General features: G+C 38.0%; 1 protein-coding gene and 1 long non-coding RNA gene across 3 annotated transcripts in view; one reads left to right on the top strand and one right to left on the bottom strand.

Moving 5' to 3' along the window:
* Positions 1-18,979, top strand: part of LOC149545898 (uncharacterized) — a 169,302-nt gene extending 150,323 nt beyond the window's left edge. The window contains exons 11-14 of one of the 2 annotated variants that reach the window (XM_089790872.1): positions 10,450-10,687; positions 14,947-17,912; positions 18,020-18,171; positions 18,367-18,979. In XM_089790872.1, the coding sequence (XP_089646998.1) occupies positions 10,450-10,687; positions 14,947-17,912; positions 18,020-18,171; positions 18,367-18,592 (3,582 nt within the window). In that variant the 3' untranslated portion in view covers positions 18,593-18,979. The remainder of the gene's footprint in view (positions 1-10,449; positions 10,688-14,946; positions 17,913-18,019; positions 18,172-18,366) is intronic. The other variant, XM_089790873.1, reaches the window with a different exon arrangement.
* Positions 1-20,242, bottom strand: part of LOC149545897 (uncharacterized) — a 178,291-nt gene extending 158,049 nt beyond the window's left edge. The window contains exon 1 of the long non-coding RNA XR_016354305.1: positions 20,025-20,242. This is a non-coding gene — a long non-coding RNA (uncharacterized LOC149545897). The remainder of the gene's footprint in view (positions 1-20,024) is intronic.
* Positions 20,243-21,770: the final 1,528 nt, after the last annotated feature.

Below are 21,770 nucleotides of genomic sequence, written 5' to 3'. Positions count from 1 at the left end.
TAGCTAAGATCCGATCTAGTGAGCAGATGGTGGGTTTTCTAGAGAAGGCATTTGCAACAACATTGTTCTTCCCTTTTACATATTCAATGTCGAAATCAAAAGACTGAACTTTGCTTACCCACTTTTGCTGCCGTTTGTTCAAGTCCTGCTACTCCAGGAAATATCTCAAGTTGTTGTGATCCGTAGGGACAACAAACTTGGCACCAATCAGATGCTGTCAGAACTTGGTCAGTGTATGTACAATGGCCAACCTTTCTTTATCATAAATAGAATACAAGTGTTCTGGTGGTGTAAACTTCTAGCTCTCATAGGCGATGGGGTGTATGTCCTGCATCAGAACCGCTCCAATGCCCTCCCCAGATGCGTCGCATTCCAAAACGAACGGTCGGGTGAAGTCAGGTAGTGCCATAATTGGGCAAGTGCTCATGGCCTCTTTTAGCTTATCAAATGTGAGTTGTGTTTCTTCGTTCCATTGGAAAGCCCCTTAATTCGTCAGATCCGTTAAAGGCGCATTGAGCTGAGAAAAACCTTTGACAAATCTTCTGTAGTAATTGCATAATCTGAAGAACCCTCGCAGATCCGTGAGTGATTTTGGGGGAGGCCAGTCGAGGATAGCCTGAATCTTCTCCTGATGTACTTGAACCCTATATTGACTGATGGCATGCCCCAAGTACAATATTTATGTCATCCTAAACTCACATTTGGACTGTTTGGCGAACAGGGACTGCTCCTCCATGATACTCAGAACCTCGTTTAGATGTTTCAGGTGCTTCTCCCATGTCCTGCTATAAATAAGATCATCAAAGAATACCAATAGATACTTACATAACTGTCTGTTGAAGATGCAGTTCATGCACGACGGAAAAGTGGCAGGTGTGTTGGTCAGTTCGAACGGCATGATCAGGAACTCATATTGTCCATAGTGGCAGCGGAAGGCCGTTTTCTCCACATCTTCTTCCCTCATTCAGATCTAATGGTATTTGGAACGGAGATCTATTTTTGAAAAATAGATTGCACCATGTAGTTCATCCAGCAGCTCATCTATCCTCGGGATGGGTTACCTGTTCTTTATTGTCCTTTTGTTTAGCGCGTGATAGTCCACGCATATGCGCATCATTCCATCCTTTTTGACCAACACCACGAATGACGCGAACGGGCTAGAACTGTGATGGATCCATCATTTCTCAAGCAACTCCTGAATCGTTCGTTCGATCTCATCCTTGAATTTCTTGGGGTGGCAGTACGGTGTGGTTATGATTGGTTTTGCCTCCGATTCCAACTCTATTGTGTGTTCAAACCCCCGATGCGGTGGTATGCCAAGTGGAATATCCATGAAAACTTTTTCATGCCTACTTAAAATATCCTGAAGTTCATCATCCTGTGGAGGTGTTCGGTGCCCCTTCATTGGTTTTGTCGAGATAAAACAATGCGTAGCCCACTCAATGTCATCGTGCCGCAAGACTGCCTCCATCCAATGTGCGGAAACTACCTTAGGACCTTCATTTGCCATCCCTTGGAGGACAATCTTCTTACCGTCAACCACAAAAGTGAAGTCCATCCACTTGAAACTTTGAGTGTGCTCATCAAGTGTCTCCATCCACTGTATGCCCAGAATGACTTCCATGTCAGCGAGGTCCACTATGAAAAAGTCCTCCGTCACCGTGTGATTTGCCATTGTGATGCTTAGCTGAGGAACAAGGTGCGTGCAGGGCAGGAAAGTCCCTCCGGCAACCTTGACCCGAAAACCTGCGTGTGCTTCCGTAGGGAGATTTCTTCGTTTTACCAAGAATGAGTTTATGAAGTTCAAAGTAGCTCCGCTATCCAACATCACTGTAACCCTTTGTCCTTGAAGGGTACCCTACACAGAAAACTGTGCACCTCAGACTGCCAGCCAATGCAATGGATCCTCCGCGTTGTACCAAGGCGGCAATCCTCTCTGTACGGTTTAAACTGGCCATTTTGGTGTTCGTATTAGGTTGGTCATCTTCAACCGGCATTTCTTCTTGTTCATGTTCATCCTCATCATCGGACACTACATCGATATAATGGATCTTCCCCTTCTTGAGGCATTGGTGGCTAGGCTCCCAAGGCCCCTTGCAATTGAAGCACAACTTTTTCCTTTGGAGTTCTTGTCGGGATGCTTCATCCAATGACAGCTTCTTGGGTGGAGGTCTGTCCTTCAGAAACGTCGGTGGTTTCAGATGTGAGTGACTTCGAGAGGATGAAGATGATGCCGACGACGATGCCATGCTTCATGCCTTATTGATCGCTTCTGACAGGGTTGACGGATTGAATCCCTCCACTCAACCCTTCAGTGGTTCTGCCAACCTGTCCATAAAGAGCACGACCCGCCTTCTTTCAGAGATGTTTGTGACCAACATGGAAAGTCTCTGAAATTTTGCGACGAACTGATCTACCAATCTCGTTTGCCTCAGTTGCACTAGATCCTTGAAATTGAGCTCGGGGTCTTTTCCATCAAATCGTTCTATGAATCTCTCCGTAAACTCCGCATAGGTCTTTATTTGATCATGCCCTAGTGTGATAGTGCCATGGTGCCACCATTCATGTGCAACTCCCTCCAAGTGCAACGTGGCAAATTTGATTGCTTCTTCTGGCATAGGATTTAGTTGGAAGTATGTATCGACTTTCATCACCCACGCTTGTGCTGAGATGGAACCCGATCTGCCAAATGGAGATAGATTCACCTTAATTTTCTCCTGAGATCATCGTTAAAGTATCCTCCTCTAGTTTCGCCTCTCGAGTATCTCATCCTCAGATCTGCGTAATCTTTGTAGGAAATGTCCTCTTCAAGGTTTGCATTCCTCTAGTCCTCCCTTATCTCTTCGAAAGTTGGTAGTCTCTCTCCATGATGGGCATTCGTTCATGGTGGGAAAGTTGGCATGGAAGGTCGAGAGCGTGCTAGCTGAGGGTGTGGCTTACCCGATATTGAGTCCGCACTGTGCCCATTTTGTTCTCCAGATTTTTTGTTCTCTGCCAATTTGTCGAGGGTTTCCTCCATGAGTCATTGCATATCCGTGATCTATGCCTGATTCCGGGCAAGTTCACTCAAAAGTGCCACAAGTTCGGCGCCCGTTGGTCCCCATTCATCAGCCATTTGATCAACAGAATGCATCCTTCTCTTTTGGCTATAAACTCTCATTCACCGTCCACAGGCTGGCAAGATCGGAGAGCTCTGATACCACTATAATGTCCCTACCACGTAATGATTCAGTCTGCAAGCTGAAGATCGCAACCTTGCCCTTGAAATGAAGTCCATATAGTGAGAATGGTGCCTACTGGAATAGCCGTACGGTAAAGATACTGATTTGCAAAGGATGTATGGTGGAAAGACTACACAGGAAGCTGTATGGTTTAGTATTCTGGCTATTGAAGTTTGTACACTTAGCCAGTGATGATACAAGCTGTATGGTGAATGGAGTAATGTCCTACCTCAATATTGAGAGTCGTATGGTAACCTAATGAAGTCGTACGGTGAGAAACTTTGAGATGTATGGCTTATGAAGTCATATGGGTGTGTGAGATTGCCGTACAGGCTATTAAGGAAGATGGCCGTACAGAATATGGAACTGGCTGTATGATGCTAAATGATGTCCGTACAGTGGATAGGAAGGCCGTATGGGCATGTAATTGTGAAGGTTGTACGATGCAAAATAGGATACCAAACAAGGATATTAGGAGGTGTTGTTTCGGAATGGAAGCCATTCAATGTGTAGTGAGGAGTGAGCATGCATCCAAAACATAGTACGTTAATGGCACAATACTTGAAGATTTCGAACATTAATTAATACCTGAACAAGTATAGAAGAACGTTCACCAGATTTATAAAATTGCAAATATTGACAGCAATCCAATTTGTCGGATACAGACCAGAAGAACACCGACAGAATAGGATGAGGGTTAAATCCCACCAAAATCGCACAAGCCAAATAGGGAAGGTATTTCACTTCTGAAATGGCGAACAATGCCGAACTCCAACAAGAATCCGTAGTACAGAGAGATATAATCCCCAAAAGCATATCTCTAGACTACCTACGAGCCATGCTTAAATACTCATTGGGATAAACTTTCCAAGGGTGTACAAAATTAGCCGACAGCGACACAAACTACAAAAACTAAATAAAAATGGGTCCAAGATAAAATAAATCGACCTGTTACAAAGATTAAATAAGTACATTTATTTTATGACAGGGACATTATAGATTAAGAGTAAATCGTCCCATGTTGGGCAGAATTTGTATGTCCATAGGAACAAGCCTCTCTTCTATGATGAAACTAGACATGCCTTAGAGTTTTTAGGCTTAAGACATTGAAATTTCCAACTTTCCCAAGGATTTTGATTTGTAAACTTATTTCTCCCAAAAGTTCAAGATCTCACATCATGCACTTATACATTACCCAAGTTTCACACCTCATCGACACCTGAGATTTCAAAATTGTTGCCAAACTCTAATAGTCCCATTTGTTGTGAGGTTTTCACACCATCTCCCCAAATTTTTTTGAGGACCCCCTTTTTTGAGCAAGCCTTGGCAATTTTCGCTAGTGTTGGGAATTTTGTGGTTGCCTTAGCAAGATTTGGAGTTATCCAGAGGTTTTTGATTTGACAATTTTTACACCTTGGACGCCTTCGGGCCAGGAGAGGGATTTGATTTTTTTTACCCGGTGTGGAACTTGATTTTTTTGGAATGTGTAATTTTATCCTTAGGCCAAACAAAATTCAACAACATTTTTTCGATGGTTGAAACTATATTTGGTAGGATAAATTTGTAAATTTTGGACTTAGATTCATTTTGAAAATTTGATATAATTTTATAAGCTTGAGCATTTTCAAAATGAAATTGTTAGATTTAGTCGTTTTGGAAAATCTTGAAATTTTTTGGTGAAAAGAAATTTTGATAGTGAAATTGGATTTAAAGTTTGAATTTCGAGTGTCAGAAAAAGGATTAATTTTGTTTAAAAAAATTGAAATTGTATTGCAAAATTGCAATTGGATTAAATTGGCAAATCTCATTAATTTGGTTGAAATTTTGCCTAGAGGATTTTAGAAATGTTAAAGAAAATTGGTAATTTGGAATTAAAAATTGATTTTGGCTTGCCAGACTCGATTTTAATGATATTTTAATTTCCAATACATTGTCAAATGAAAATTTTGACATCTCCTAGGCTTACCTTGTTTCTATTTTGCAATCTTGGATCAAACTAACAATTAAATGTGTCAATTTCACTATAGGGTTAAGTAATTTTAATGTTGCATTTAAGTTTTGGCCATTAATTGAGGGACTAACTTAATTTTGTTTTCCCTTCAGGCTGGTCGGCCCACTTGGATAAGCAAAAGTTTGGTATAAGAGGGGCTTCTCCCCTCTTCTTTCCTCATTCATTCTTTCCACCTCCTCTTGCAAGTTGGAGCGATTTTCTTCTAGGGAGCGAATTTCCAGCTAAGGCAATTTTTGGGGTCTGATTTTCATTGATTGGCAGAAAATTTTCCCTTCAAGTTGGGCAATTTCTGCCCTAGGGCGATTTGGAGGAGCAGATCCCTTTTTTTTCCTTGGTTGGGCAATTTCTGCCCTAGGTTGAATTTGTGGTGAAGAGGTCTGATTTTTGCGAGATTGGCGGTGATTTTGGGGTTTGATTTTTCCTCCTCAGGCTGTGATTTTCTTCTTCAGCTATGGTGAGTTTTATATAGGCTGAGGCAAGGCAATTTAAGGTCTGATTTTTTGCATTTGTGGGCGAGTTTGAGAAGTCGAAATTCTGATTTAGGGCAGATATTGCTAGACCACCCTAGGATTGAAGTTTGGAGATTGATAAGTGTAGAGAGAGGCAAAAATAAGCTAGATTCCATCGATAGAAAGAAGGTTGGAGATTGATAAGCGTAGTCCATATCATTTAGAACAAAGGGGCAAAAATAAGTGTTTAGGAGGGTAAATGTTAGTGCAAGCAAGAACCCAAAGGGAATGAATATCAAAAAAGACAAGGAAGACATAATGCCTAATACCACCTTCTCAAAAGTGAGGCGAATAAGTGATACCGATATTGGCATGGTGAACATGGTACAGTTGAAGGATAGATTGAAGGAAGGACAATCCCCATGGCAAAGAAGATCTACAAGAGAAAAATTGTACACGTGGCGGCTTTTTCTCCTACCTTGCCTTGTCCGGAATTAGTAATGGAGTGTGCATCCCGATTTGATATTGTTACTAGGTCCATTTTTTATGAAGGAAAGAGAGTGTTGGCTAACATCAGCGAACAAGTGGTTGAAGAAGTATTCAATAATCCCCAGCATAGAGGCATGACAGTGGTAATGATGGATCAAACAACCAAGTTCTTTCAGGGTAACCAAGAGGCCTACTTCATTCATCTAAAGTAGAATTGGTTGCACAAAGGTAAGAAGCGAGTCACCAAATCGTCAAAACTCATCAAGTCAAATTTCAAGCCAGAGTATGGTGACCTTATTGTGCTTCTCAGCCGGAGCGTGGCTCAAGGTATGCAATTTGAGAACTGGATGTACTATTTTATTGATGAGATTGAAAATGGAAAGAGAAAATTTGATTGGGCTAGAATCATGAGTGAGTCTAGAGTTGCAACTTAGTAGAGTACAAAATCAAAAGCAATTCTATATGGGATCATATCTTTTCTATCTAATTGTGAGACTATATGAAAATTCTGGACTTAAGGCCTTAGGAGTGATTGACAATGGGCCGAGGCAATGTTTGGTGCATGAGTGCTATCCACAATGCTATGTGCACAACACCAAAGATTTATGATGCCTTTTCTATGAAGACGGTAAGGATATTACAAGGGACACCTACTAGGAGGCTCTCATTGGCAGCGAAAGAAAAAGTTAAAAAAGTATGGGAGTTGGTTTATCCAATTTCCGCAATTCACATATATCAGAGTAGCAGGAAGTATAGTTTGTTCCAAAAGACTTCCAAGGTACCTACCCAACAGGGTAGTTTTGATGAAGTTGGCTAGACAACTTGAGCATTATGACAAAATGATGAAAACTTAAAGATGAGACATGGATTACCTTCTCATTTGGAATAGGCAATGATACTTGCCCCAATCCTGTCGCCTTTGCAACTGGGAAGGAGTTAGAATGGTATCATCTAGGATGGTATAGGGCAAGATAGGGGTTCGATCCTAATGGTCTTATCAAGGCATCTCACGAAAACACATTCAAGCATATTCCTACTATAGAAGATTTATGGGCGAACGCACAGGATGAATTTCGTGTGAGGAAGCTAGATTTCTCAAGGTTGTCAGTGGGCATGATGAGGGCAATCAGATGGAGAGGCCTTGATATTCCCGATCAATTGGAAGATGATGAAAATGTGCTAAGGGAAGATTATGATACAGTGGATGGAACGGAGTTGGGTCCAATGGACTGGGATGATCATCAGAATCCTTTCTTAGAGGCAGTTACAAGGATAGTTGATCTACACACTAAATCATGGTACAATGAGAAGTTAAGGCAATTACAAAGTCGGAAGATACACCTTATGAGAAGATGAAACCAAAGGAAGAAGGTCCAACAGAGTCAGTTGGATAGAAAGGTGAAGGTAGTAGCTAGCAACAAAGAGTAATTAAGGGCAAGAAGAGAAATTTGGAGGTTAAGAAAAGTAAAGAACATCAGGAGCCTCCAGCAAAGAGACAAAATGCAACACCGTCAAGGGAGAGCATAATTGAGGCTAAGAGCCAAGAGGTTAATACAAGTGGACAAAGGGTCTCAGTAGAGGTGAGCTCTGATTTAGAATCAAGTGGTTTCAGTGATAGTACCGAGTACTCTCCTCTCTCGGAGACCAACATGGAGATGATATGATAGCCACTAGTGAAGAGGAGAATAGGAGGGTCACTGAAAAGTTTAGATTGCTATACCAAAGGTTAGCAGGGCAGTGGATGAGATTGTAGCCTAGGAGTATGAAATAGTAACACATAACTTGGGAAGAATCACAGATGACATGGAATGTGAGGAGATCCAGGAAGGCATGGTTTCAATTAGAGAAAGATTGAGGAAGGCAAACGAAAGGATTGTAAAGTTGGTGGTCGAAAACAAGTATTGGAGAGATTGCCAACCTATCCAACAATTGCATTAGATAGCCCTTCCACAAGACAGCGGGAGCAACATAGAAGAGATATCGGGTCAGTTGCACCAAATCAAAGATTGGACCAATGATATAATTCAAGATAGGTAAAACTTCTTGCCTTCCTTTATCTCGACATTTAGGTCATTGGTGGCTATTAGAGACAGATTCAGAACATTTGAAGGTGAGTGGAAGGATTTCTTTCTAGTCAAGGACTTAAGCCATTCCCAGGCTACAAGCATTTGTTGGGTTACTGGAAAGATATTTGGAGAGAACCAAGTTGGTAGATGGAGGAATGGGTACGGTGGAGTCTTCATTTATTGCCTTGACTATCAGATTGAGGATACTCGAAGAGATACAAAATGAGATTGCACAACACAACCAAGGCATTGACACTTCCATTTCAACCATGATGATCGATGTTGGGGCTGCACTTGATTTTGAAGATATCAAAGAGGAGAATATCAATAAGACATAATTTGGATCAAGATTGGATGAGTTGGGGAAGGTTGCCATCAAGAAGAAGCATTTGGGAACCCTTGCCTCTCTCAATGCCTTTATCGGATATGCGAAAGAATATGAGAAGGATCACGAGAAGACAATGCAAGCAGCGAGCAACATGATGAATTCAGCTGAGCTCAAGATGAAGCATACGCTTTGCCCTCCCATGAAGCAAGTCAATGACAGGCTAGCCAAGGTCATTGCCTTGGCTAAAAAGATGAAAGAAAAGGGTAGAATTATATTAGAGGATTATTTGATGTAAACCCAAGTGGCAAATTCTCCTTTCTTCTTGGGTAGGATACGTGTCTGATTCTGGTTGGCTACAATTTTGGTGCCTTCTCATTGGTTGCCACTTCCTTTTTTTCATTGGTCCAATGATGAGGTGGCATCCTCTCATTGGCTGATGGGGTGACAACCCTAATTAGGGTTTATGGGATTTGATTTGGATCGTTGATTTTGCCTCTTAATCTCTATCGTTGGTTGTAATTTTGGCCCCTATATAAGGCCATTTGCTCTCATTTGTAAAGGGTTGAAGAAAATTGTTGCTTAAGATAATACCAAAATTGCTTCTCTTACCATTTTTGTGACTTGCATGGTGATTAGAGACACTTGGTGTTATTGCATGGTTTCTACTTCCAATAGTTAGAGTTAAAGTTCATTGAATTTGTTAAAGTAGATTTTATTCAAGAAAGTTGTTAAGAGTAAGAATAGATGGATAGTTGTATAGTGATATTAGTAGATGTTTGATAGGGATCTATAAACTAGGCCACTAGCATCCTAGCGGCTTGTTAGGAAGCCTTGGGTGATAATCTAGTCCCTTTTTCCCTTGAATCATTGCATCTGTGGAGGTAGAGCCATTGGTAAGCTTTAATCAGATTTGATCCCTGTCCATCTGATAATCTTTCCGTTCATAGGAGTTGAGGTAAAGCAGCAAGTAGTTCAGTAGTAAGAGTTCATTTAAGAAGAAAGCTAGAAAAGGAGAAGCATCATTGGTAGACATACCCTCCATCATCATCACCATCAACATCATTTGGTGCTAGAATACATTGCAAAGCTAAGATTTCATCACCATCACAACAAAAGTCCAACATCCTTGAAAGAACAACGTAAGCCTGCCTATGTGATTAACCAACAAATCACAAAAATATAACTGAGTTAGTATCCACAGGTGTAGGTAACCTTGGAGTTTTTCTAATGTTCTTCATGAGTATTTACTTTTCAAGAGAGGGATTGATTGTTTGATATTCTGTATCAAGTATTCAATTGCTATATGTTATGTAGTGGTACAAAACCGACATCAACACCATTTTGAATGTGGTGATGTGTTAACCAACACATCTTAGTAGAAAATAGGAAGTCCTAAGTTTGAACCCTAGCTAATCTATACAAAATTTAACAATAGTTTTTCATTCCACAGATAATGTTATTTTGATTGGCTTGCACTATGTCATTAACTGAAGTAAATGTTATTTCCTTTTGCCTTTGCATTGCTATTATTTCTTGTGTCTCTTGCGAACTTTTGCATGTCTTTTCTATGGAACACATCTCGTTTCTTTTGTAATCAGCTTTGCATGTCTTTTCTATGGAATACATCTTTTATGATCTGCTTTATTCATTTTACTTTTTAGACATCTCTTTGTGTGTAGGTTTATAATTGATTTGGCATTCAATTATGTTTCTTGTGAATTCAGTTCAGCCAAAAACTGATATTAATTTGTAAGAAATCAATATATTCTTCTTATATTTGTGCTTTCAATTTTCATTCTCTATAAATTTTGTCCAAATGATTTTTATATATGCATGAAGCATTCGATTTACTGACTGGCAACAATTTTTATTTTAAAATAAATAGATGTTCAATGAGAAGAACTATGATATGGCGGTTATTTCTTTTGAAAGAGCTGGAGACGTGAATAAGGCTAAATGGGCAAAAGCTGCAAAGCTTCGAGAAGATGGGCAGAGAAATTTTGAGACACACAAAGATTCTGCCAGATGTTCTCTGAGTGAAGCAGCAGAAATTTTTCTTTCTATAGGGAAGCCAGATTTTGCTGCCACTTGCTTCATTATAATGGGAGACTATAATCAAGCTGGTAAGAACAATTTTTTGAATTTCCTAGAAAAAAACTGGATTTTTCTGCTAATATCTTCAAAATAATGGGAGAACATGTTAACCTTTTATAATTTTATTAGATGTGGTCAGGAAATCTGTCGCATTCCTAAACAAGATTCTGAATTAATGATGGAATTTTTTTTACGTTCAGTCAACGCTTAAACAAGATAAACAAGGGTAATTTATTGTCTTTGCAATATCAAACATCAGGTAAAAGGTCCTTGAATTAGATGTTTTGGGAATATAAGTTATAGAGCAAAAAAGTTTTATAATTTCCAAGATTCAGAATCTAAATATTAATTAGAAAATTTTATTTCATGATAAAATCACTCATTCCATTCTAGTTAGCTCAAGATTCTCCATCACATATAGGGTGATCTCATCAATCATCTTATTGCTGATATGGATTAAATTGAGAATTTGGTGGACAACTTACTTAATGACAAAAATGACTTCATGCCATGAAAATTAGGCATACTACGAATGTGTTGGCGAGAAAATATCACAACTTCACAAAATATACATGTCAGGGTGAGATTGTAAAGCATTACATATGCCAAAAGTTCTGCCACTGCAGAAGCACAAGTTTAAGTTGCAAGTCCTAGGTTGATGTAATACCCCCTTGAGGAATGTCACTCAGTTTGCCCTAAATTTCCCTAATTAGGCTTTTAGATGTTGCTTGGAAATATTATGGCCAAATTAGTATCTTGATCTTGAACCTGCAACTAGGTAGCATCACAAAATAAATAAACATAAAATTTAATAATGTACTTATAGAGCTACAATTTTCAAGATATTCAATAGATGTCTTTAAAGATCCATCCAAACCCTTCGCAATATAAATGTAAATTGAATCAATTGATTAAAAGACAAAGATGAAATGGATCTAGGAGCAATATGTATGTGATTAGTCCATTTATAGTATGAAAATAGATCTATGATATAAGATAAAGAGGAGGAAAACTGACATTGAAATGTGCAAAAAGAAAGTGCCTTTATGTTCCAGAAACTGTCGATTTGCAACTGCTACAGGAAATCTGACTGCAGATATGCAACCATTACAGGAAATTTGACTGTGAATTTGGAACCAGAACAAAAAAACCCTGAAAACCTTGAAAATCTTAGATATCCAAGTACAGGTTGATCTGGGTAAAACTTATTGCTAGGTTTAGGGAATAACACACATGTTCTCATAGCACAGAAACAAAATCTACCCAGAACATTCCAGAAGCTCCCAACTATAAGTTTCTGAATCCGAATTCGCAATTTCAATAAACTATTCCTGCACACAAGAAAATATGGTTTTACTGGTTGGGCGAGGGCTTGTCTTGCTCAAGCCCTAGATTGAGGAATCAGCCATGAAATTGAAATGATAATGATGATAAAGGAAATGTTAGCAAGTAGTAAAACTGAACCTAACAATGTGGAATGCAATTACCTTTGTAGATGCAATTGAATTGAGTATGTAAACAAGTATGGTAGTGTAATAGCCTTAACACAAAGAAACCAAAAAGGAAACTAAGCCAGCCAAAACCTCATGAATGGCAATGCTTGTGATATGCCTTAATGAAGATCTGAAGAATATGGATGAATTAATGGAAGATCTCCTTCTTAGAAGCCAAACTCCACAACCACCTTGAATTAAGAAGGTTTATGCAAGAAAGAAATGCTAGATCTTGATGAATGTTTGAAGAATACTTGATGTATGCCTTAAAATCTGCTCAAAATGCTTGCTTGACGTCTCATGCGCTTGAGCTTGATTGCTTGTGTGTGAAAATGTAATGCCCAAGCTCCCTTATATACTAGTTTTTGGGATCGAAAGCAAAAGCAAGTCGATGGGAGAATAAAATAAAACAGTTTAAACATGCGAGACATGTTAGGCCTCAGGTCCAATATCCCTCTAGGTTCTAGGTCAGTGTAATGTCCCCATTTTTAGGAAGTCTCTGCATTTGACCAGGTCAGTTCATCATTGCAACCCTCATGAGCTGACAAGGTGATTTATGGGTCTCAGTTGTGGACTTACTTTAGTAAGTCTAATTCGGGCAGTTGTCATATTTGGCTGTGCTGATGGTGGCACTTGCAGTTGGCAGTGAATTGGGCTATGAATTACACTGGCTCCTATTTATCAATTAATTATTAAAGTTAACATAATTATATGACAATTATATTTAAATATTATAAATTGATGTTGTGTTGAGGAAGCATCTTTAAGTGGAGTTGCATTTGGGAAACTTGTGTCATTAAAGGATTATAAATATGAGCCCATTTAATAAAAAAAGAATCCGATTATTTGATTATCTATTTGCAAAAAGGGTTGAGCTTTTGGAAGGAAATGGGTTTTCAAATATGTGCTGCCCCATTCTCGTTTCCATCTTTAGGAAGGACATTTTTGGCTCTCATTTGCTCCTAGTGAGTTTGGCAACATAACAAAGTGCTGCTAGAGTGATTCCAGGGAAATGAGCTGCTGGTTTGAGATCAGTTTCGGTAGTGAAAGACCTACTCAAGCTGATTGCTGTTACTAGTTTAGAATTTGAAGATTTTGGGTGTGCATAGTTAGCATGGACAGGGAGATTTTAAGTGTGCTTTGAAGTGGGTTTGCAGATTTTCAGCGAGGTTTATTGGATTTTGGATTGTTGTTGGTTTGCTTAAATTGGATGTGCCTTAGGAGTGTTCAAATAACATTTTCAGGGGTCTGATTGACATTTAAAGATTTCTGGAACTTGTTGGCAACTTAAAGGGTTTTAATGTTGTTGAGTTTGTGGAGACCTTTAACATCATCTCCAGGCATTAGAGTTTTCTGATATAATTTCTGGTTAATAAAGATTGGACATGGGTGGCTTATCAAGCATTATATCTATCTTTGAGGGGCATTTTCCAAGGTCTAATTTTGATTATTAAAACTCTGATAAAGTTTCTGGATATTTTTCGTAAAAAAACAAATATCTGAAGTGTTGAACATCATTACTTGCATTGTCTGATGTTTCCTATTGTTATGTAATTTCTCAAGTGGAGTGGATTACCCCACTTTAGAGACTAGGCTCAGCTTCTTCATACAAATATGAATTTACTTAACTTTATTTTTCTATCTGTAGTTCTAATTTTGGTGGAGCAGATCACTGCTAGCTTAGAGTTTTTCCTGTTGAGAGATTCACATTGATTGCAAGTATTTAAGGCTAACATTAGAATCCATCCTGCTTAGTTTTTGCATGAGTTTTTGTGTGAAAGCAATAAATCAAAAGAATCAGTAGTCATGACTCATCACAATTACCAATTGGCAATATCTGAAATAATGGGGTATTTGTAACCTTATAGATTGATGCTACACTGATGCTTTTGAGATTATAATGTCTTTTAAATGCATTTGTAAGGGTTAATTCCACACTGTTCAAATGCTTAGATTGAAAGTAGGTAGATAAAAGTAACCTTTGTATTGATCAGAAAATGTTTTTTTTTTCTTTTTTTAATTTGGGGGTTGTATTCACTTCGGCTTTGTTCATACAAAATGTATAAAACTTAAAAAGACAAAAAAAAACAAACACATATATGCACATATGGAGCAGCAAGTTTTTAATACACCACTATGCTAATAGTAAAGTAATAAAGAGAAATTGACTACCAGATATATTAATGTGTTAATCCAAATAACTTAGCAAAATGTCAAAATACATCACAATATCAATGTTTCAGTTCAAAAATAATGATCTCAGCTTTGACAATCTACCATCACTGATCAAGTATCATCAAAAGTATTCTCATTCTTTGCTAAGCCCATAAATTTTTCACTAATTCTCCCTGCCGATCCCACAGGGTTATTGAAGGACCCTGTCCGAACCCAGAACAATCCAAATCTGGACCCGTATTTAGGCCGGACCATATTGGGACCCTGAGATTTCCAGAAGAATCTGGTAACATAGGAAAAGCAACTGGGAAATCGATATTCATTTGCATAATCTTCTCCATTGATTAACTTTTATGTCCTGAACTTAAAAAAAATAATGTATCAACTTTCAGACAGGTGCAGGAATGCTTTTTATGTGCATTTTTGTTTTGATTCTCTAACATATGATTTCTATTATACCCTATTTGGATTTGGATTATCCTTATATATGCATGAGTCAAAAGATATATGCAGGCAGATTCTGTGATCATTTTCTTTCCCTTCAGTTATTAGTTCTCAACTTATTAGTATTGCCCTTCTTTGTGCTTACCTGTCATTCTATATTTTGGTCGGGGACACAGGTAGAATATATGAGGAGAAATGTGGTGAAACATGGCTTCAAAATGCAGGAGATTGCTTTGCAGAGGCAAAATGTTGGCATGATGCAGCGGCCGCATATGCCAGAGCTAATTGTGCTTCTAAGTGTATAAATGCCTGCATAAAGGGAAAATTATTTGAGACTGGTCTGGAATATTTTGAAGTCTTGAAAATGGATTACTGCAAATCAAATTGTGGAAAATGTGATGATTGTGAAGGTATAAAAATTAAAACTGAATATCTGAAAATCTGTGCGACACATTTTCATCAGAAAAAGGATACCAAGTCTATGATGAAGTTTGTGAAAGCCTTTCCTTCAATGGAATTAATTAGATCTTTTCTTTGGAGGAAGGATTACTTTGACGAACTCCTGGAAATCGAAGAGACAAATGGGAACTTCATGGAGGCTGCAGAGGTGGCAGTGATGAAAGGTGATTTGTTATGTGAGGTTGTCATGCTAGAAAGAGCAGGAGAGTATGAAAAAGCATTTAAATCAATTCTACAGTATGTGCAGTTAAATTCTTTGTGGGCAATGGGAAATAGAGGCTGGCCGTTACAGCATTTTCCTGAAAATAATAAACATGTAGAGAAAATAAAACAAGTAGCTGAGCGAAACGTACTTCACACACCTAAGAAACTTGAAACCCTTAAGTGTGAGGCATCAATTCTTCTATGCCAATCTCAAAGTCTCTCTATGTTGACAGAAGAAATGATCCATGCAAAGCATATTGGAAATGTCAACTTTGAAGTCCTCTCTCTTCGCAAAGTTATTGATGTGCACCTTCATTCTGATGTCAAAACATTTCAGCACGATCAAGGGAGGAGTTTCTTCAAGAGTGATGATAATTTGAAAGTGCTGCTGGACAATACAGTCTCTTCAACAGCAATGATATTTCTTTGGAATGCATGGAAGGAGAAACTGTTAGCCTCAGTGGATTCCCTTTCAAAACTAGAAAAGCACCGTGAAAGAGAAGAAGATAAAATCTACATCAAATTTGCTTTAGAATATTTTTGCACCAGGGTGAGCAGAAATGAGCGATTCTGCACTGTGTTTAACAGTGAAGCCTTCTGGCTTAAGGGTAGGAGGGATGAATTGTTGCAGCGACGAGGAAACTGTGCACAAATCACTATCCAAAACTTCTCCATGCATGCAAAAGAGTTTCTTCTGTTGGAATTGTTCTCTGTTGGAGATGAGATTTTCAAAAAACTGCAAGGGATCTATCATTCTTGTAGAAATCAGAATTGTACCCCTACTGTTGAAGGTACTCTAATACTTCAAATGTATAAAGTCTCAAAAGATTTGGAAAATAGGAAGTTTGGGCAAGTGACAGGGTTGAGCAGCATCGAATTCCTTAAGGAGCATTTCTTTGAGGTCTTTTTCCCATTAACTGCACAGTATGAAAACACAAAGGAAATTATCTCTTTGCGGGAGAATCCAATAAGCAGTTTGATTCTCAAAGACATAGCTGAAAATATAGTAAACAAAACAGATAATGGCATAACTCTTCAGCAGGTTGGAAGGTTGCAATTATTGCTCCCCTTTTTGTCTAGGGAGTTGGTGACAGACTATGGTAAGAAAATTATTGAGAAACTCAGTGACAAAAAATGCTGGAATATTGGACTTCTCTGGCTGCATATTGAATCTCTTACAGGGGAAACTTTAAAGGGGAAAAGGCTGGATCTGATAGAAAGCTTTCAAACAGCTTTAACCAGTACTTTTCAGGAGTGGGGGAACCAAATTGACTACATTTCTCCAGCTGCCTTTCTCTGCCTCCTGGAAAAGCTGTTCTTTTTTTCGTCTTCATGTGAATATCTCTCTGGAGGCTTGTTTTTGCCAAGGTATTTCTTTGCAGAGTTTATGACTGGAGAACAAGGAAATCCCTCCTGTGCTTGGTTTTATCAATCAAAATGTCTACCTAGATGCAAGGGGAGGCTTGAAAGTTTCTATCGTCCAATTTATGATATAATTTGTCAGCTGTTAGTAACTTACAGAGAAGAAACATTTAAATGGATGAGAACTTTCAAGATTGACACTTGGAGTTATTTTCCAGAGTTGGCAATGCGTTTGATCATTATGCTTTGTTTAATGGGTGTCAACAGCATTGTTTTTTTCCCGTATGCTATGGATGTGCTTTCAACTATTTTTCAAGATACGCAAATCAGAATGAGTCTGACTTCTAAATTTGGAGGAAAGCTACTTCAGTTTTTACAACAGTATAATCCAAACAGAGATGCATTTTTCATTAACTTCTCACAGTTAATGAGACAAATTGATAACCCTTTGGTGATGATCAATTTGGATAAAGGTTCTGAGCTTGATAATATTCATGCAGACTTCATTGTTATTGGGCCAGAGAAGATCAAATGTAAGGAAGTTCTCATTCAGTCCATCTTTCAGAATAAAGGTAACGCGATTGCTGTAAAGGAAATTGATGGAGATATTAGGAGTAAAGAGCTTCCAATACACAGTAAAATGAGCATGCAACCATCAACTTGTACTAGTTTTGAAACTAGTACAAAACATATTTCTGAATCTTTTAGAGCTAAAGAGAGTGTTCCTGACCACGCCAAGTCTCTCAGAGATAAACAAGAGAAGGGGACTAATCTCTGCACATCTCTATTGGACTCCAACAGCATTGATCACCAGAGAAAGGTTATTCCTGTAGAAGTTGACTTCAACACTAGAGATAAGAATATCCAGTTTCAAGATATCAAGTCGTCATACAATTATGAAGTTGATGGTCAGTCTCTACCTTGGTTTGTCCAACGGAGGATGAAAAGGTGGCTTTCTTCTGCTAGGAAACATCTTGACGAGACACTATCTATCAAGGATAAATACATCAGGGAAGCTTGTGAAGTCTTCAAGGGGATCACAAATTCTTCTTATTCAGAAATTTTTATTTCAGAAGCTTGTGCTCTCAAGGTACAAAAAGCACAGAGGATCATGCATGTGAATTATGCTAACCCTGCAATATATTGTAACTACATTTGTTTTCCTTCTTTTAGATAGTAGGGCAAAAACTCAACTATAACAAGCTTTTGATGATTTGAATGCAGGCTGAGCTTGATGAGTTCTTGGACCTGATAGAGACAACAATACCGAAGATAAAACAAGGAAAAGTTAAACCTGATGAAGAAAGTGATGTCTTAGAGGAAATGCATGACATCCTTGGAGAATTGTTAAATTTATCTGAATTCCTTCAGCCAAGGTTAGTCAGCTACTTTGTACATATGCTCTACCTGCACTAGATTATAAATATATCTTCAACTGTAGTACAAAATAAAAGAAGCAGAAGCTACATTCTTTGTAGAAGCATAATGCAATGTAGGAGAAATAGAAGCTACTTTCTTTGTAAATCTCAGTTATTTAGTCTGAAAAAGTGCCCCCGTTATTTTATTTTCAGACATAAGAAGCATGAAGAGTGTGACATTGAATGGCTGGAGAAGGATGCTATAGGTCATACTTCTACCAGATTACAGGAAAGCAAGGACAGATTGAACAAATTTAAGTCTGTATTTAAGAATGACACACACACTGTCAGTGAGTGCATGCAAGCAGCGCAATCTAAAAATAAGCGAAAGGTAAAGAAAAGGCCAAAGGGGAACAAGAAGGGTGGGAGGAGAAAGTGAAATGTACAAATTTTGTGGGTGTATACATAGCAGCGTAAGGATGAAGAGAAATCTGCAAGTCATATGGCTGTACATATAGGACTGATTTGTTTATGTGATAACTGCATTTACATGGATAAAGATGTCTTGCGGATCCAGCTGCTGAGAATTTTAACTGTGAGCTACTCCATGTATTATTGGCAACATCTTGAGTCAATTTTGAATTTTATGTATGTAAAGCAGCTTGAACAGACGCCTTTTTATGACCAGGCATTAATGAAGTCCACAGTTGTGGATACAAGTGAAAGGAAATCATTTGTCTACATAGATTGCAGAGGTTAAACCACATTGGATTGTGCATAAATTAATGAAAAAAATCTAAAAAGAAATGAGTATATTCTTTATTCATTTTTCAAGGAGTCCGTTGGATTAGGAATATTGAAATTTTTATTTTCAGAGCTGAATATTGTAAGTAAAATCTCTTTTCCATTAAGCTCTTATAATTAAGATGATTTTAAAATTCTCAAGGATGAAATTTACCTTCAAAATGTCCTTCAGAAATTTTGAATCATAATAAATTATTTGATTAATTTACCATCATTTTTATTAGTTAAATTAATGATTATTAATATTATTTTTACACTAAAATACAATTTTAATTATTTATTAATTTATGATTCAAGGTAAGCCTTGATGTTTTTTTATATATTGAGCCCTGACATGTTAAAATTCACCTCAATATTTTCGTTTATTGGAGGTGCATTGTAAGACACATGCATAATTAATCTTTAGGATTTGTGTTTTAACCATAGATCGTTTCGCCTGTAAGAAGGCTTAATGCAACAGTCCTCGTTTTTAATTTTATTTTCAGGTAGATAATTGGAATGAGAAAAATAGGAAAGGCAGGGCATATACAACTACCATAACTTTTCTCGTTGTTTGAAAGAGCGTTCTTATTGTGAGATTGTCTTTGGCATATCAACCTCCTGCCTTGGAGGATCAGGCAACATTGGTATAACTGTAGTCAACAGAAGATTCTCAATAACGAGGTGAATCACTCTAATTGCAGAAAGCTCGTATAAGAGAAATAAACATCACAGTTCCACAATCAATGGGCACCTATCTTGACAAGATCTCTAATCTCAACTTCTTAACTACGGCCATTTTAGCAGGGAACCCAAAATGATGACAGTGATGGGAAGAGAGGTAGAAGGAAACGAGAAACCATGGGCATTGAGGGGCAGAATATAAAGATATTTTAAAGACGGATATTGGAGATGAAGAGCAGCACAACTGCATAGAGAGGATCTGGAGGATTGTTGAACGAACTTGCATTGACTGTGTGATAACTGTTATGCACGTTTAATATGACAGCTTAAATGTCTTTCTTTACACGTTGCAAAGTATATCGTTATGAAGGATTTAATTCGAAATGACAGAGTTCAAGATTTACCAACGATCCTGAAGAGAACCGGGTTCATACAGGGTATGCTTGTAATTTCTCCAAGCTGCACAACAATCAAAGGCACCATAACCGCTCGAAGGGCAAATTAAACGCCTGGGGAAAAGAACACAGATTAGGATTACACCAATCCACGCAACTGGCTGCTTTAAAGGGTGAAAAAACAGCTCCGTTTCGAAAACTGCTTATGATCTGCTTTTTGTTTTTTCATGCTGCCAACCGTCATCTTTTTATGCCCGCAGCCCATTGGACAGTTGTGTTGCCCCCTTATCAAAAAATGCTCCGAATTTTTAAATTCCTTGTATTGTTTAAGTGTTACAATGATTTCTTCTCCTCAATCTTTTTAAACACTTTTGCCTTTCAAATATCTTTGGCCTGTTCCAAGCTCTATCAGTACTTTGAATTTTTAAAATTCTATTCTGAGTCGTAAGTTATCAAAGGTTAATGAAGCATCCCAAAACACGTGTTTCATTTCAAAATCTTAACCTCTCCATCAAAAAGGTTAAGATAAGTTTTCAAAATACATATTTTCAAATAAATCATTAATCATTAACTTCATCTAAAAATGTTTAAGGTTCGGGCTTAAGACACATGTTTCATCTTAAAATCTTAACCTCTCCATAAAAAAAAAGGTTAAGTTTCCAAAACACTGTTTCTGTTCGCATCATTAACTTTAACCTTACATCTCAAAGGTTAAGGTCCAGCTCCAAAATAGGTATTTGGGAGGTGCTTATTAACCTCGTTGTCCAAAGGTTTAAAATTCCATATGTGATTCAAATGGAATAATGTTTTTGCATAGAAAGAGACTCCGGCTTGAAAGCATCACCTCGGCTCTTCTTTCGGCAAACAGAGACAATACTTATGAATTGAAGAGCATAGCCAAACGTTCGAATTCCTTTGACAAGCTTTATCTTTCACCCAACTTGCACATCTGGAGATTAGGGATATGAGTAACAACAATGAAGAAACATGTGAATTGTTTGACATTGTCCCCCATTAGTGAAACCAAAGGCATGATAGGCAGTTTATGTTGATTAAGCAATTAAAAAATCTCAACAAGTAGCATGGGGATAGTAATGGCAAAGCATTGTGGAAAGGAAAACTCGCAGATATGAAGCTTGAGTATTGGTTTGAAAACTCAATAAAGAAAACCATCTATCACTTCCCACCCACCAATCTGCAAGTTTGGTTGTGGATATGTGTTAATGAAGGTATGGGAAATGCATGTGAGTTGTTTGACAAAATGCCCACGCAATGAAAATTTTGAGCATTGATAGAGGAAAGACCAAATTGTAATTCATCAACTTTCAAGTGACAAATTGAGGGGATTGAGAACTTGGATTGAGACGCATGGAAACTATGAAGGTATACGTTATAAACAAGGATTGTGTGACAGATTGTTTAAGCAATATAGAAGTACCACCTACCATCTCCGTTCTCGTGACCTGTTGTACCAAAATGGAAATTTTAGCTTGCAAAATAAGGTACAGATATGCCATTTTGAAGGCAGCTAACGATATGTTCACTAAAATGCCCTAAAGGCAAGCCTTTTCGTAGAATGAATTAGCAATGTGCTCAATCAATGCCCTCCATCACAATACCAAATTGGCAGCCTCACCGTGCACAAATGAAAGTTTCAAAACCTTCAGTGAGGGAGTCTAATGTCTCTGGTGACACAAGCAACGACTCGCATAGCCTAGCCCACATAGCATCGTGCCAAGTATGTGAAGGGAAGAT

This window comes from Cupressus sempervirens, chromosome 7 (assembly GCF_028749045.1).
Source record: "Cupressus sempervirens isolate cs-2001-9-10 chromosome 7, ASM2874904v1, whole genome shotgun sequence".
Lineage (NCBI taxonomy): Eukaryota > Viridiplantae > Streptophyta > Pinopsida > Cupressales > Cupressaceae > Cupressus > Cupressus sempervirens.
Note: the sequence above shows the minus strand (reverse complement) of the source record. Positions and strands in the feature narration are given on the sequence as shown.